Genomic DNA, 16,455 nt, shown 5'->3' with positions numbered 1-16,455 from the left:
GCCCTCATGACTGTGCTTTTCAACCAAACCCCGTTTCCTTATTTCACAGGAAGGAAGAGAATCAGTGGCGCGGCTCCACGAATGGCTAGCTGCTGGCGCGACCGGTTTTATTTTGCCTCCTTTCTCAGTGTCCCCATCACCTCTTTTGTTCTCAGCCTAAAAATACAGCAGATTGTGGCTTTTGTCATGTTACAATATTCATAGATAACAAGATGAACTCTTTATCTGGCGCCTGGTCAGAAAGCCATTTTAATACTATTATAGAGCAACTCATCTCTTTTTAAAAAATATATATTTTATTGATTTTTTACAGAGAGGAAGGGAGAGGGATAGAGAGTTAGAAACATCGATGAGAGAAACATGGATCAGCTGCCTCCTGCACATCTCCTACTGGGGATGTGCCCGCAACCAAGGTACATGCCCTTGACCGGAATCGAACCTGGGACCTTTCAGTCCACAGGCCAACGCTCTATCCACTGAGCAAAACCGGTTAGGGCTCATCTCTTAATTTGGTCATGTTTCTACAGCTTAGAAGTAATATTTTTACTGTGAGATCTTCTGGCCTTAAAAACTGCTTTTCCTTCTTGTAAAGTATGTAAGTCAAAAAAGTTCTAACTGATAATATCTTGCCTTTTCTTAAGATTCATAGCAATCGGTAACTATTTAGAGTTAGTGACTCTAATATTTACCTGTTCCCACCCAAAGATGGTATCATGTCCCAACACAATACATCTTCATAAACCGAACAGAACAGAAAGCACGATTTAACCCTTGAGAGAAATGAAAATGAGGTGGGAGAAAAAGGGTCTCTTGAATTAAGCCTGTGCAAACGGAGATATGACATAATATACTTACACATACAATTTCTTTTCAGAAACGATTAAAAAAGGAAGCCTATAGCTGTGTGCCTCAGTACATCTACCTTCTCTGGGGACAGCAGACTTCCTCTTTTGGAGAACTGACCCCCACCTATTTTGGAAAACCCTTGGGTAGGTAACATGATCCAAGACGGACCAAACAGAACTTTCTTGGGGAGTTTTCAACTTGGAATAATTATCATCCCTGGGATCCTGGGACTAGTTCGTGTGCCTCTTATGACTAGAGTTCCAGAGGAACGAGTGGGTGTAGGCAGTGATTTCTTTAAGTCTTCGGTATGATGTTGCAAGGGAGGGAGGTTGTCTGAAAGCCTGCTGCCTCAGCCCACCAAGGGTGAGATAATTAAGACATCTAGGGTTTTATGGGAGTTGCACTGTTCCAGAAACTCCACACATAAACCTCAACGCTTTGGCAGGGTGGGGTAGGGCGGCTGCCCCGTCATGGAGACAATCTGAGGCTCTGGGTGTTTCTGATACAAACGGCCAGCCAGTCCTCTCGTCCCCTTTTGGAGCCTAATCCCCACAACGGACTCTTCCGGGCTCCTCTCACCATCCGCGCAGGCTTTAGAAGTTTCCAGTTTGTCAGATCAGTGACCACTCATCCATCGGCTTCGCTGGTTCCGGAATGTTGTTGCTATCGTCTCCTCATTTTTCTTTGTTCCTGTGGGTTTTTGCTTTAAAAAGTCTTGACTGTCATTTTGGTGGCATTCCAAGAAGAACACAGGCGAATGTGGCTTAACATGCTGCTTCTGTTAATTCCATTCCCCCTTCCTTAAGTTACAATTGTCCTATTTTCAGATTTCTACTTTTGTACACTGGATGTTTGGGTGCCTAAAATGTATCATTCAATCCAAGGTAGAAAAGGTTAATAAATCACAGAAGGACACATCTAGACTTGATCTGGACGAGCGGACATAACCCAGGTTTCTAGGACCCATCCTGTCTACAGGAGGCGGTAAGACTCCCTGGAAAGGCGTGCGTGCGTTTGCAGATGTATATGGAAAGCTGTATTATGTGAAGAAGGAAAACTCCGGAAACAGAAGCGTGTGTGGGTGTGTGTAAGTGGGCATGGACATACTTTTGCACACATCTGTGTGCTGGGTAGCAAAACAGTGGTCTGCCAACAACCTCCATTATTTCTCCTTCCCAGGATCACTCTCGTCTGTTCTTAACGGTGTAACCCATCATATACACACAGGATGGGCTGTAACACAATCCTTGGAGTTTTCTCATCCACGGGAGACACGCAGCCCTACAAGTGACAATGCCAGGGACGTGTGTGGGAAGCGTCAGTGTTGAGAAGTAGCTGTTCCGCGGGAGGAGCGAAGGCAGACTGAGAGAGGCAAGAGGTGCAGGGCACCTGGTGGCGTTTCCGTGGCTTTTGTGGCCCTGGACACGTCCGCCCTTCCCTTTTTGCCTTTGTGGGTTTGTGCCTTTCTTTTCCCTTGTACTGGAGTAGGAACATGTAATATGAGATCTATCCTCTTAAATCTCTAAGGATACAGTAATGTTAACTATTAACACAGTGATATATAGGAAATCATTAGAACTTTTTCATTTTGCTGAGGGGGGGGGGGGGAGAGAGAGAGAGAGAGAGAGAGAGAGAGAGAGAGAGAGAGAGAGAGAGAGAGAGAAGCTTATGTTCTAGAATGAACACTGTACCATTCAACTCTGCCCAAAATAAGTGGTTTGGCTATTCCCCTGCTAGAAGTATTTCAGCAAGACTCTGGGCAAGCACTCTTACCTGGTCTTGAGTCTCCATGAGAATAACTCTGTATTATCAGGTCACTCTGATTATTAAATCCCTAAATCCTCTATTCCTGGGTAGCCGTAGGGTTTCCTACTTAGCTTCTTCCTAAGGCTATTTTCCATACTTGTCTGATGAAAGAATAACCTGGAATACTTGTTAAAAGTATAGCTTCTCTGGCTCTCAGGATCCGTTGGTTCAGAGGTCCTGAGACGTAGTCCCAGATAGTTGTATTTTTAATAAGGGACCCAGGTGATTCTTCTCAACAGTCAAATTTGGGAAACCTTGCTCTAGGAGTTATGGCCAATGGGAACAAACATAGTTGATCTAAAGTATTACACAGTCAGTCCTTACTTAACGCTGTGGTTCTTGCAACTGTGGGGAAACTATGTATAATGAAACCAATTTTACTGTAGGCTGATTGACATAAACAAGACAAGTTCCGATAGCATTTCATCAATGTTATGCGGAAATGACACTGAACGAAATGATGCTATTCGAGGACCTGCTGCATGTTATACATGAAGTCTAAGTATTATTAACCAGATGACATTTCTACGGCTGAATTACTCCAAAGCAATCAGTACATGTGGTTTTCTCCGGGGAGGAGCTGGAGAGTGGGTCGGAATGCCTTTGTTGTTGTTTTTTTCCTTTCGGTGTGATGACTGTTAGAAAGAATTCTTTAATGGCTTTGCCCCTGAGGGAGTTTCTGCATCGCTCAGGTCAAGAAACAGCTTACATCAAATAGAAAGCAAGCATCTTACATTCTTTTCAGTGCTGCCTAAGAGAATTTTGGAGAAAATTAAGAAGAGAAAGGAGACACACAGTTCTAGTTCCTTGACGGTCCCTAAAGGAAACTGCTTGTATGACTAAGAGAGGGACTCATGCATTTCAACTTAAATGTTTATGAATCATGTACAGAATGACTTAGGAGAAAATAAGGGATTAATTTAATTTACACAGCCTAATTAGGACACAGAATCCATCTCTGACTCTCAACTTCAGTGCAAAAGTGTTGAAATTCATGATTATCAAAATGTTGTTTAATGTTTAAAAAAAAGATCTCAAACATGCCTCATTTGTTTTGACACTATGTTCGCTGCTTGTCACAAATGCAGAGTTTCCACCTCAAGGCACCATTCAAAGCAGACTCCTTCAGTTGCTATATGTATGAGTTAGTAGGAAAATAAATAAGTAAAAAGTGGAAAATAACATTAAAAGACAGTGAAAGGAGGAGAGAGCAAGCCAGTCCTCTCTGCCCTGTGGGATCCTCTGCTTCCCAGGCCAGAGCCTGTCCCAAACCTGAGTGGTGACTGAAGCGCAAGCCGTGACACATACCTCTTGGTGGGAGTGGGCACTCCGGAGGACATGTGGCTAACCATGGTGTCATTCATGTTGGACAGAGGGCGAGGAGGGCTGAAAGAAAAGACATAGACATAATATTAATAATTACCAACGTGACTGGGAGGAACAAGTGAAAGAATGATAAGGGCGAGAGAACCGACTACCATTCCTGATAAGTGGGACCCACGGGGGTGGGGGCAGAAGTCAATCAATATCCCAGCCCGCAGTCAATTCAACCAGAAGGTTCTCGCAGAGAAGCCAGAGGACACAGAGCTCCGATGCACCAGGGGGCGCACCTCCCGGCCAGGTGCAGCTACAAAGGGTTTCTTGCCTTTGGAGCCATGGCTATTGCTAAATGCTCCTCGTGGGAAATCTCTTACTGCCTCTCTGAAATGGAAAGAAGTTCTTTTAAAGAAATTTGTCCATCAAAAACAGGGAAGTAAAGCAGCAAAACCCTTCTCTTATATTTAGGTATTTTGGTAACTATCTCCTGGTTTCTCCTACCTTTAAGAGCTGAGTTAACTGGGTAAAATGTTTTTGCAGAGGTTATACTTAGCAAGTCTTGGTAAATATTAAGGGACCAGAACCTTTATTGTTTTATAGATTTCACAGTACTTTCATACATACATATGTCAGAGAGGAAGGGAGAGGGAGGGGGAGAGACAGAAACATCAGTGATGAAAGAGAATCATTGATCAGCTGCCTCCTGCACGCCCCACTGGGGATCGAGCTCATAACCTGGGCATGTGCTCTTGACTGGTCTTGAACCTGGGACCCTTCAGTCCACAGGCCGATGCTCTATTCGATGAGCCACACTGGCTATGACGCATAGTACTTTCTAGTAAAGGCTCCAGTGAAATGTTTTAGGTAGAGCCAAGGAACCGGGAGGAAAGGTTAAGAGGAATGGATGGATAGATCTCTACATCTATCTATCCACTTCCTTTTTAAAAAACCAATCTCATTTCTGGGTAGGGAAATCTTTTAAATAATTTCCCATTTAATGAAGAGGATCAAAGATAGAAAGTAATTTGCAGGGAACAGATTTGGGCCTCTTGGTTTTTAAGCCACAGCACTGTGCTCACTGTTACACGTTCCTCCCTGTGTATGACAGGGCCATCTGTCAGACATGCAGAATTAAAGTACGCCGTTATAGCTAGACTTCGCATCGCATTACTTATCTTACTACCTGTCTTCCAGACAGATATGCACTTTCCCCCCCAAACTTTCATGCCTATTAACACTATTGGCTTTGCTGAGTTATAATAAATCAATTGTTTTAGGTTGACTAATAATGGAAATGAACGCAGAGATTGGGTTAATTTTAGTCCTAAGTTCACATTTTTGCCAGTGATTCTCTTAATTGTCCAAATGGAACAAGGAGATAATTCCTATGAAAGAAATAAATAAAGCATCATAGCTTTTCATTCCTGAGGGCACCAGAGGCATTCTGATCCTGGAAACAGAATGGACTTTGCTTCTCTGATATATTATTATTAGCAACCCATTTCCAAAATAAGATAAGGACGTGTTCATGTTGCTTTCAAAACTAATGCAGTTACATAATGTGTATCGGTGTTGAAGATACTGTATTCAATTTCCTTTCTGACATTCTCAGAGAAAAAAATGACAATAGAAAAAAATTTAATTCCTTATACATGGATCCATGTGATAAAATATCATGATCTGTAGCATTTTGTTTGATCTGATGTCTCAAAAGTCTTTAATAATCATCTCTATCTCTTGGCAAATACCATGTCCAATTATTATGTGACAGCACACATATGAAAGCCTCTTTTCTAATATTCAAAACCAGACAATAATGTAAGCCGTAAACTATTCGTTAACTGCCCCAAATTTCATACCCCTTCTGAACTTCTAGCATATTTGATAAGAAAATGGGTATGTGTTTGCAGTCCAAGATGAAAGAGACATTTGAAAACATAAAGGGGATCTTTACTACAGTATCTACCACTAGACCCATAATTCACTGTGAAAGTCAACAGCTCAGATGTTGTCTTAGGGGATTAATACACCAAAATGACTTCTGCTTTAAAAAGTCTTCACAGTTCCCGTAAGGCAGAGCTGAAAACAATGCTTCCTGGTGTGAAGACAGAAACTTACAGAGCAGAGCTGACACCACTCATCGGCTCAGTCTTGTTGATCTTCTTTAACATCCAAAACCTACTGAAAAACCTCAACATGTCGCCAGATATTCGATATTTTCCTTTGGTGAAGGTCTTAGCAAAGGAGGATCACCTTACCCCAGGAAGAAAAATAAATTTCCAGGGTGTTAAAGAGCTAATGTAAATGCTAAATTATATAAATTAGGACAAAAAATACGGGTTTATGGATAGAGAGGATGTTCTAAGCTCAAAATTGATAGAAAAATTAGGAAGGAAAAGACCAATTCATTTGAAGTATTAAAAAAATCAGGATAGGGAAAAAATACAAATTTGGGGAACTATTTCAACAAACATGACAAAGCAAGAATTAACAATCTTCACACAAATTCATAAAATTATTAAGATTTCAATTACATAAATGAGCAAAGTGAAAATACACCTTTAAAAAAAAGACATACAGCCCAGCCAGTGTAGCTCAGCAGTTAAGCATGGACCCAGGAACCAAGAGGTCACTGGTTCAATTCCCGGTGAGGGCACATGCCTCAGTAGGGGCCCACTGATGATGTTTCTCTCTCATTGATGTTTCTATCTCTCTATCCCTCTCTCTTCCTTTCTCTCTAAAAATAAATTTTAAAATATTTTTTAAAAAGCATACAAGAAACAACAAACAAGTGTTTTAATTGTACAGGTAATTTGTTAAAATTACAGACCACTTCCCTTTAAAAAATGTTTTTCCTCCCTTCTCTCTTTCTCAAAGAAAGAAAACATTTCAAATCACTCTACATGATCTCCATTACTAGACTAAGAAATTTGTGTGATTTCTTTATTGTATTTAGAGTACCTGCATATGGAGCAGGCTTTCAAGAGATATCTGCTGATCGTGAGTCACACCATGCTGACTGTGTAGAGTGTGTAAGAAGTGATCTTTCTGTGATATTTAGCTTTGGCGAGACTATTCTCTGAGAGTAGAATAGTGACATTATTAGTTGTTATATTTGGTAGGTATATTTGTAGTATTTGCAGCCGTGGCAAGTTTCCATCTGTGACTTAGTAATGGAATCAAGAGTGGAAAGTGTCTCTAATAACAACAGCAATACTGGCTAGGTGTTCAATAATGTGCCAGACTCAGTCTGAACATTTCCCATGATTCACTCAAACCTCACAACCACCAATAAGGTGGATACTATTATTATCTTTATTTTACAGATGGAGACACTAAGGCATGGAGAGAAGTAATGTACCTGTAGTTACAACCAAAATTGTGGCTGAAGTAGGACTTGAACCCAAGCAAGATAGCTCTTGAGTCTGTTCTTGATTGTTACGGTGTAGAGTCTCAACTACCTTGGACTGCTGCACTTTTGGAAAAACTTACTCAAGACTGTTTTGTCCACAAATTAATAGCAGTAGCGTGATGTTCGATCATAGTTCTTGTAAAGTTGTTGCTAGGAAGGTAAAATAATAGTCCCAGAGTACAGTTTCTGCGTGATTTATTCTTTCCCCTATCACATCATTAGAACTGTACTATAAAGGTCTATGTGAACTCAAACCCTTTGCTTGCAGAACTCCCATTCTTAGCCACCTTTAGGCTGCGCCAAGGAAAACTAGACAACCTAGAAAAAATTGTTTCCTTCCAGTACACCTCCCTAACTTATTACAGTGACTTTAAAATCAAATCTTAAGCCGAAACCGGTTTGGCTCAGTGGATGGAGCGTCGGCCTGCGGACTGAGGGGTCCCGGGTTCGATTCCGGTCAAGGGCATGTACCTGGGTTGTGGGCACATCCCCAGTGGGAGATGTGCAGGAGGCAGCTGATCGATGTTTCTCTCTCATCGATGTTTCTAACTATCTCTCTCCCTTCCTCTCTGTAAAAAATCAATAAAATATATTTAAAAAAAAATCAAATCTTAATTTCAAATATCTTTTGGATTTCTCACTGCAGCCTAACAAAATATGTAATTTTAAAGAGCAAATTATCTATTTTATCAGCCAGCTGATTTTTTTAAAAAGTGCGACACAGGACCAACAGAGTGTAATTCCTTGTGTTGGCTTTCTACACTGACTTAGAACACCTTTTGGATAAAACTCTGTGCTAACCAAGAATGTGAAAGTATAATATTGTTGTTGTTTCAACAAAATTTCTACTTAAAAATTGTAAGTGAATAAAGGGCGACACGAACAAAGCCAGCGCTGAAGGCTGAGTGGAAAGGTGAGATCTTGGGCACCTGTGAGGACTGTCACTTTTCCATAAGCCCTTGGACAAACCTCTTCTGTAAAAAGTCATCCAGATGGGCAGATACCCCTACCCTACACTTTTAATATGTATATGTATATGTATATGTATATGTATATGTGTGTGTGTGTGTGTGTGTGTGTATGTATATATTGATTTCAGAGAGGATGGGAAAGGAAGGGAGAGAGAGATAGGAGCATCAATGATGAGAGAGAACCACCTACTGGCTGCCTCCTGCATACCCGCTACAGGGGATTGAGCCCACAACCTGGGCATGTGTTCTGACTGGGAATCAAACCATGACCTCCTGGTTCATAAGTTGACACTCAACCACTGAGGCACACCAGCCAGGCCCTATCCTATACTTTTAAAAGTATTTGCTCATTATCCTGCTCTTCTTCCAAGACTATTTTTTTTGTAGAGGTTAAGATTCTGCAATTCTCTTTTACCTTGACAGCTGCCAATCACACGCTTGGGAACTCTTTACCAGATGTTTTGGTCTGTTTATTACTGTTAGTATAAGAGGGGAAAAGGTTTTATTATGCCTAATGCTTTCAGTTACTTGATTCCTTTTCTGTATTGCCCACAACAATGCTTTACAATGAGGTACTTAATCATTTTAGTTAAATACATTTAATCACTTAAGATTTTTGCAGCCAACTATTTTTATTTTGTCTTCAATCCTAGATACCTGTGTGGCTTCTGAAATTACCTTCCCTACTTACTTTGATCATACTTTTCTCATCTTTAAGGTTATGTAGCAGATCTCACCATACTTTAAGACAAAGTCAAAACCCACACTGTAGACAACTTCATTCTTTTACCTATTAAACTACTTAGGTCTTCCACATCTTTCAAACAAATTGTTCTTTTGCTTCTTCTAAGCCCCTGCTTTCAAATCAACTAGGTACTTATCCTGAATGTCCTTCTTCATGGATTTGCTAAAGTTACGCTCTTTCTCTCCTCTCTTATCAGAGAAATGGCTCCTGAAATTTCAAGTATGTTTATAAAGCCCTTCTTATTACTATAAACTCCATTTAGATAAATAAGGTCTTGATCAGCACACAGACAAAAATCCATGCCTAGTACTGTTAGGGGCTTTGAGAAAAACAAAAACAAGTTGAAGATTGTCCCTGCCCACAAGAAATTTATAATACAATTAGTCCTCAAAAGCATCAGTCATCTAGACAATAAGCATTTAAGCTTTGGCTTAACATATTACAGTTTTTAGGTCAAATCTGACTTAACAATTATCATTTACAATAAAAATGTATAAAATTATAGCACAGATTACAACTTAATTATTTCAAAAAATGAACCAAAGACCAGTTAAATAAAAGAATATGAAAAAGCCCTAAGAAGTTAACAGTTAGAGGCATACCTTGTTTTACTGTACTTTGTTTTATTGCACTTCACAAATGTTACATTTTTTTACAAATTGAAGGCAAGACCCTCCACCAGCAAAAAGATTACAACTCGCTTTATTGTGATACTTGCTTTATTTCAGTGGTCTAGAACCAAAACCTCAATACCTCCAAGGTCTGTCTGTACAAGATTTGCTGAGTACTTTGCACATATTTTTTTACTTTCAGAACACTGAAGAGGGTTGGGGGAAAGGAGTAATACACTAACATCTGTTGAATATGAGCACTGCATTAGCACTGAGCTAGGTCCTCAGACACACTGTCTGATTCTTGCTACTACCTATGATGGCATTCCTATCCTATATAACAAAAGCCTAATATGCTAAGTGTCCGATCATCGGTTGGCCATTCAACCAATCAAAGAGTAATATGCTAATGATATGTTAAGGCCGCTCAACTGCTCACTATGACGTGCACTGACCACCAGGGGGCAGATGCTGCGACCGGTAGGTTACCTTGCTGCTGGGGTGTGGCCGATCAGGACTGAGTGAGACAGGCCAGACACGCCCTGGAGCCCTTCTGTGGTCCTTCCCCAGCTGGCCAACCCCCCACAGCCCTACCCAGTCCCGATCGTGCACTGGTGGGGTCCCTCCACCTGGCCGGCACCCTTTTGCAATCCGGGACCCTTTGGGGGATATCAGAGAGCTGGTTTTGGCCCGATCCCGCAGGCCAGGCCGAGGGACCCTAATGGTGCACGAATTCGTGCACTGGGCCTCTAGTTTTACAAATAAAGAAATGAAGGTCAAAGGGGACAATTAACATGATCAAGGTCACAAAGCTAGAAGTGACAGAACCAGTCCACTTTTATCTGGCTCTAAAGCTACTGAACAGATCAAGTCCACAGACTCACCATCCTAACCCAGGCATCTCTATTATGCAAATTTTTCAGATTGGAGTGTTCAGGGAAGAGTAAATTCTCAAGTTTGAGAACCACGGCCCACTTTAAAACCATTGGCTTCAAGTTTAACTTGAACTAGCCTGGGGGAGGGGAGGAATTTACTTGGTATCATAATTAAATTCACAACTAAGCTTCTTAAAAGGTGAGGTGCAGCAGGCTTCCAGGCCCCTGGAATGTCAGCAGGGCATTGACACTGGCTGTTATTTTTGCTGAGATCTCATTTTGGGTTAGAGTCTATGCAGATCTCACAGCTTTATACCTTTAGCAAGAAACAGCTTCTGCCTGACACACTGCAGCTTCACCACTGCAGGAAGGAACCTCTTCCTCATTCCAATCCGAAGTTGCCAGAAAACACTCAGATCTGCCTGGAGTCACGGGCCCACTCCGGGAGACAGAGGGCCCGCTACGGTGGCTGGCAGTCCTCTTAGCAAAACATGGCTAGGGCTGAGGGAGGACCCAGTCTCCAAAGAAGAGGGTACTGTTCCCAGGAGAAAGGCTGCAGAGAGCGACTGGGATCCAGGCCCTGCTGGAGACCAGCCGGGTGAATGCAGCTTTAGAACAAAGGTTTCTCTCTTCTTAGTCACTTCCCTCCAAAATTAGTAGCCTGTAAACCCAGTCACAGGTCCCGACATTGAAGCTCTACACGACCTGCTAAGAAAGCCAGCTTATCTAATTATTCCATTATGATGAAGATGCATGGGATTGAGATGGCTCTGTAATAATGGCACACTGTAGCTCTGGTGAACTATCACAGAGGGCAGATTCTAAGCTCCCTTTAATCTACATAATTCTATTAGTCTCTCAAGAGACACCCAGCCTCTGGACAAGAGTTACGACAACTGTGGATCATTTCTATCCTCCTTGAGTCGTGTGATGTTTTGCTTTATTTATTCCTGTGTATCAGACCAACCATTTCCTGTTACTCCATTAGGTTCACGGTTATTGGACAAAGCCAAAAAATTAAACAAACAGGCAAACAAAACTGCCTTTTGGAAAACCATAAGGTAAAGAAAATAACAAAATAGTACTGTAAATGTAGATACTAACACCGTATTACATATTGACAATGAGGTTTATCAGACTTCCAAGGAAGTACATTTTACTTTATTAGCCATTTACAATGTATTAATCGACAGAAAAGATTTAAAAATTCCAAAAGGAACTACTAATCAGGTGGCAATTAACTCATTAATGTAAAAAAGACCTATTAATAGGCAGACATGCCTCACTTCCTGCTTCTTCTAGTTTAAGAGCCATTTGTGGTATAAGACTTATAATGAAATATTTCTCTGGAAGGAAAGGTTCACCACAATCGCATTCTTATGTAGAAATTACACCATGAAACAGAACCTAGAGCAGTGGTTCTCAACCTTCTGGCCCTTTAAATACAGTTCCTCATGTTGTGACCCAACCATAAAATTATTTTTGTTGCTACTTCCTAACTGTAATGTTGCTACTGTCATGAATCATAATGTAAATATCTGATATGCAGGATGGTCTTAGGCGACCCCTGTGAAAGGGTTGTTCGACCGCCAAAGGGGTCGCGACCCACAGGTTGAGAACCGCTGACCTAGAAGAACCCAGGTATCTCTCTCTAGCTCTGAAAAAGGATAGAATTGTAAAGGAGACAATTATTTGCAAATTATTTAGTAGTATCACTCAGTTTAATATTATAATATTGAAAAATAGGCAAAGGGCCTTACAAAAACAGATAAAAGTCAACAGGAATGTACTATTTTATTTTAAGAGCCTTTCCATGATGAATAATCCCTTTGTTCTCCTTGCTCGTTAAACTGAGAGAGGAAGTTGTCAATACTTTATATTGACACTGACTCCTGTGTTTCTAGAAAGACGAGAAAAGATGACAACGTAAATATTTCAGTAAGTTACTGCTCACGGAGAGGTCAATGAAATGAATGATGCAATGTCATTTTCTGACCTGTTTATATGGTCAGGACTGAAACTTGTTTGTTTGTTTTTTTTAAATGGAAACAAACACATTATTAGAGAAAACAAGCTGACTCTCATGTTTCATACAATCAGCCACACAGAAAAAGACACAGTGGACTTTCCCCTTTTAAAATAATGGCCTGAGAAATTCCAGAGGCTCTAGAATCCTACCAAAAAAATAAACACCATCATCATTAGCCCAGCAGCTCAAGCAGTAAAAACATGAAGGCAGGAAAAGCTACCAAACCTTTACATTCTGTAGCAAGTGCTCCTTCTTTCTCTATGGATCTGGCCTCTAATGCATTACACTGCTATTGTCTCTAAGGAAACAGAACAATCACATGACGAAGAATCTTCTCTGCAAGGTAGCTGATCCTACAGAGCATTGTGGGAAAGAGCGGGTACGAGGGAACAACTGGTTAGAAGGCAACACACGTCTGCCCTCCGTCGGCCGGCCCATCACGCGGTCGAAGGCCGCTGATTACAGGAAGGCAGATGCAGCAAGCAGAGCAGGTACCACTCCTCAGAAGCTTAAACATGAAACACACCCTCTTGCAATAGAATCCAGTGGCCCAATTAACCGGGATAGCAACTCCATTCTGGTGGGGACGTGAGGGAGCACCCCCACCTCCTCCCCCAGGGCTTCTCCTAATTGCCAACTGCTTGATAAGAAAGCACCTGCACGACTGTGTCTGCCAGGTAGGTAGCGACCGGGACGTAGGGAGGAGGAGTAAGGCTTGATTTTTGTTATTGAAGAGCAGTTAGTGGAAATGTGAGCAGAGTGAGGAAAAAAAATAGGGCAGGGGTGGGTGCCTACCTCTTTGATGCAAAGAGCTCCTTAATTCATAAAGGCACTTCACCAGGGGGTGGCTGAAACAGACAGCTAGACAGTGTGCCCTGCTGAGTGGGATTTCAGGGACACCTCTAGCAGGGCACCCACAGGATGAGAATGCCCCTGACACTCAGAGTCATCTTGTGGCCTCTTATCAATTTCATAGAGGCCCAGTGCACAAATTCGTGCACCAGTGGGGTCCCTGGGCCTGGCCTGTGGGATCGGGCTGAAACCGGCTCTGATGTCCCCCGAGGGGTCCCAGATTGCGAGAGGGCGCCGGCCAGGCCAAGGAACCCCACTGGTTGGCCAGCTGGGAAGGGACCACAGGAGGGCTCCAGGGTGTGTCCAGCCTGTCTCGCTCAGTCCCGATCGGCCAGACCCCAGCAGCAAGCTAACCTACCAATTGGAGCATCTGCCTCCTGGTGGTCAGTGCATGTCATAGCCACTGGTCGACCGGTTGACTGTCTGCCCCTTGGTGGTCAGTGCACGTCTTAGCGAGTGGTTGAGTGGCCTTAGCATATCATTAGCATATTATGCTTTGATTGGTTGAATGGCCCACTGGACAACCAGACACTTAGCATATTAGGCTTTTATTATATAGGACCTACTCATTAGCACTTAAATCTATCTGCTCCTGGTCTCCAGCTCCACCGCCATCAACACATTTCAGCCTGTCTTCCGCTAGTGCAGCAAATATTGCAAGTTTTCCATTAGTCCAGAGAACCTTTCCATTGTTACTGGTCTGATTTCTCAAGGCCACAATTACTTTTCTAAGCATGGCTCTCATATGCCACCATTGTGCCCCAAACCATCAATTCTCTATCAGTCTTCCAAATTAAGACTAACATCTTCCTCTCTGTGGTCACTGCCTAAACCAGCCGTGGGCAAACTACGGCCCACGGGCCGGATACGGCCCGTTTGAAATGAATAAAACTATTGAAAAAAAAGACCGTACCCTTTTATGTAATGGTATTTACTTTGAATTTATATTAGTTCACACAAACACTCCATCCATGCTTTTGTTCCGGCCCTCCGGTCCAGTTTAAGAACCCATTGTGGCCCTCGAGTCAAAAAGTTTGCCCACCCCTGGCCTAAACACTACAGCCTCAGTTTCCCACTCTGTCTTAATGTTCACTACTTCCTTATACTTTCCAAGTGTTCTGGGCAAATATGCGACTCTGTTCAAACACAGGCCCTTGGACTTTTCTGCCACAGTAAAACAAAACAAAACAAAAAAGGCAAAGGATATCTAAATATTTACACTAAAAATAGGGAAGTCTAAATGAAACCCAGGCTAACAACCCAAGGGTCTGCAAAAGAATTCTACCATTTGCTTAGATAAATGAGAGGTGAAAAAGACAACCCAACCAATCAGACAGCTAACTGGTTCATATAAACACGTTGACATCAATGATAAAAAGCTACAGAATAAAATAGATGCAGGTGTTCGGATGCTTGGCAGAAAATGAAAGAGTTGATTTATATGACATTGGAAATATAGTAAAAACAAAATAGCGGCAGGATAATATCTTTCAAGGCGACAAACTCCAAGGATACTGAGGGGGGAGCAGAGCACAGAATGTGAAGGGCAACGTCAACAATAGTGGACAAAATTAATTTCATGGGGAAAAACCCTACAGGACACTTGAGACTAAAATGCCTCCCTTTTATAATGAAAGCACATCACAGGGGACAAGACGCAGCGGAGAGTGGGAAGAACGCCCGTTGGGAGAGTCGGGGTCCTGTTCCAATCCTGCTACTAAGCAGGCTACGGGACCTGGACAAAGAAGCCCTTTGTGCCTCAGCTACACTGACCTGTGAAAGGAAGAGGGCTGGTTCTAGAACAGTGGTTTTCACATGTTGTTCCCCGGGCATCAAAGGATTCCACGAATTGCTTCAGTAACCACAGAGGAGAGCAGGCACATCAGGCCCAGCCTCCTCTCCGCGTCTGCTCCGCACACAGCTTCACAAGCACCATGCCCACTGCTGCTTCGGCGAGTCTGAGAACACCTTTCCTCACCACAGCGTTTACATTAGCAGTCTCTGCGTCCTTACGCATCATACCTGGTTCTTTCCTTTTAATGTCCTTTCACAATTTGCGATGACATATATCTAGTGTTTGCTTTTTAACCGGTCTCACTCAAGAGGCTGTGAGCTTCATGATGGCAGAGCCCATGGGTTTGTTCTACCACTGTGTTCACATGTGTACCTACATCGTAACGGCACGCAGTGGGTGCTCAGTAATTATTGATTCAGTAATGAAATTTTATGAATTTATTTTCCATTCCAATTTATTTAAAATTGCAAACTGGGGAAGGGCTCACCTGAACTGAATTTTAAATGGAAAAGACATCCTAGCAAGGAATTCTAAGGAAGATAGCTAACAGGCCATTTGGGGTGGCCAAAATTCTTGAGTAGGAGGAGTAATGATGGCTGAATAATATTCTCAGGAATATACCTGAACACATGACTGCAGCAGTACTTCTCATATAGACCAAATGCATCAGGCCAACGATGCCTGTAAAATCAGTCGTGGTATTTCATTTCTAGACCAAAAGAATCTACGAGTAATTTTAAATGCTCTAACACATTAGGAAGTTTGCCAAGGGAATAAAAAACCACACACCATTTCATTGAATGTATATCAAAGTCTCTGAAAAAAAGGCCCCACAGAGACCTTTGGAGACAGTGCTATGACAGTGAATTTTAAATCAGTTGGAGGAGCGGTTGAGGAACTTCTGGTTCAAGGAGGCAGACTGAGCACATGCTAAGAGCTCACCCTCCTGTATAGAGAAAAATGATTTAAAGTTATAAAAATAAGCTGAAGCATGCATAGCTAGAACTAAAACAAAAAGGCTGAACTCTCTTTAAGCCTAATAAAATAAAGAAGTATTTATCCCCGCACCCCAAGGAAGAAAATAGACAAGGAGCCATCGTGGCATCCAGGGCCGTGCTGAGCTGCCATGAACCAAACACCAGGGCCACCTCTGGAGAGGCTGGGGCTTAAACACACCCCCCCAAACACCCAGAGAA

At 42.2% G+C, this 16,455-nt stretch overlaps 1 protein-coding gene across 7 annotated transcripts in view; it reads right to left on the bottom strand.

Moving 5' to 3' along the window:
• DTNB (dystrobrevin beta) overlaps positions 1-16,455 on the bottom strand; it is a 160,798-nt gene that overhangs the window by 55,339 nt on the left and 89,004 nt on the right. For all 7 annotated transcript variants that reach the window (XM_081101374.1, XM_081101373.1, XM_081101372.1 and 4 more), the window contains one exon: positions 3,961-4,038. In XM_081101374.1, coding sequence (XP_080957500.1) covers positions 3,961-4,038 — 78 coding nt within the window. The remainder of the gene's footprint in view (positions 1-3,960; positions 4,039-16,455) is intronic.

The sequence above is a fragment of the Myotis nattereri genome, assembly GCF_964212035.1.
Source record: "Myotis nattereri genome assembly, chromosome: 10".
Classification (NCBI taxonomy): domain Eukaryota; kingdom Metazoa; phylum Chordata; class Mammalia; order Chiroptera; family Vespertilionidae; genus Myotis; species Myotis nattereri.
This window is presented reverse-complemented; position numbering and strand designations above follow the sequence as displayed.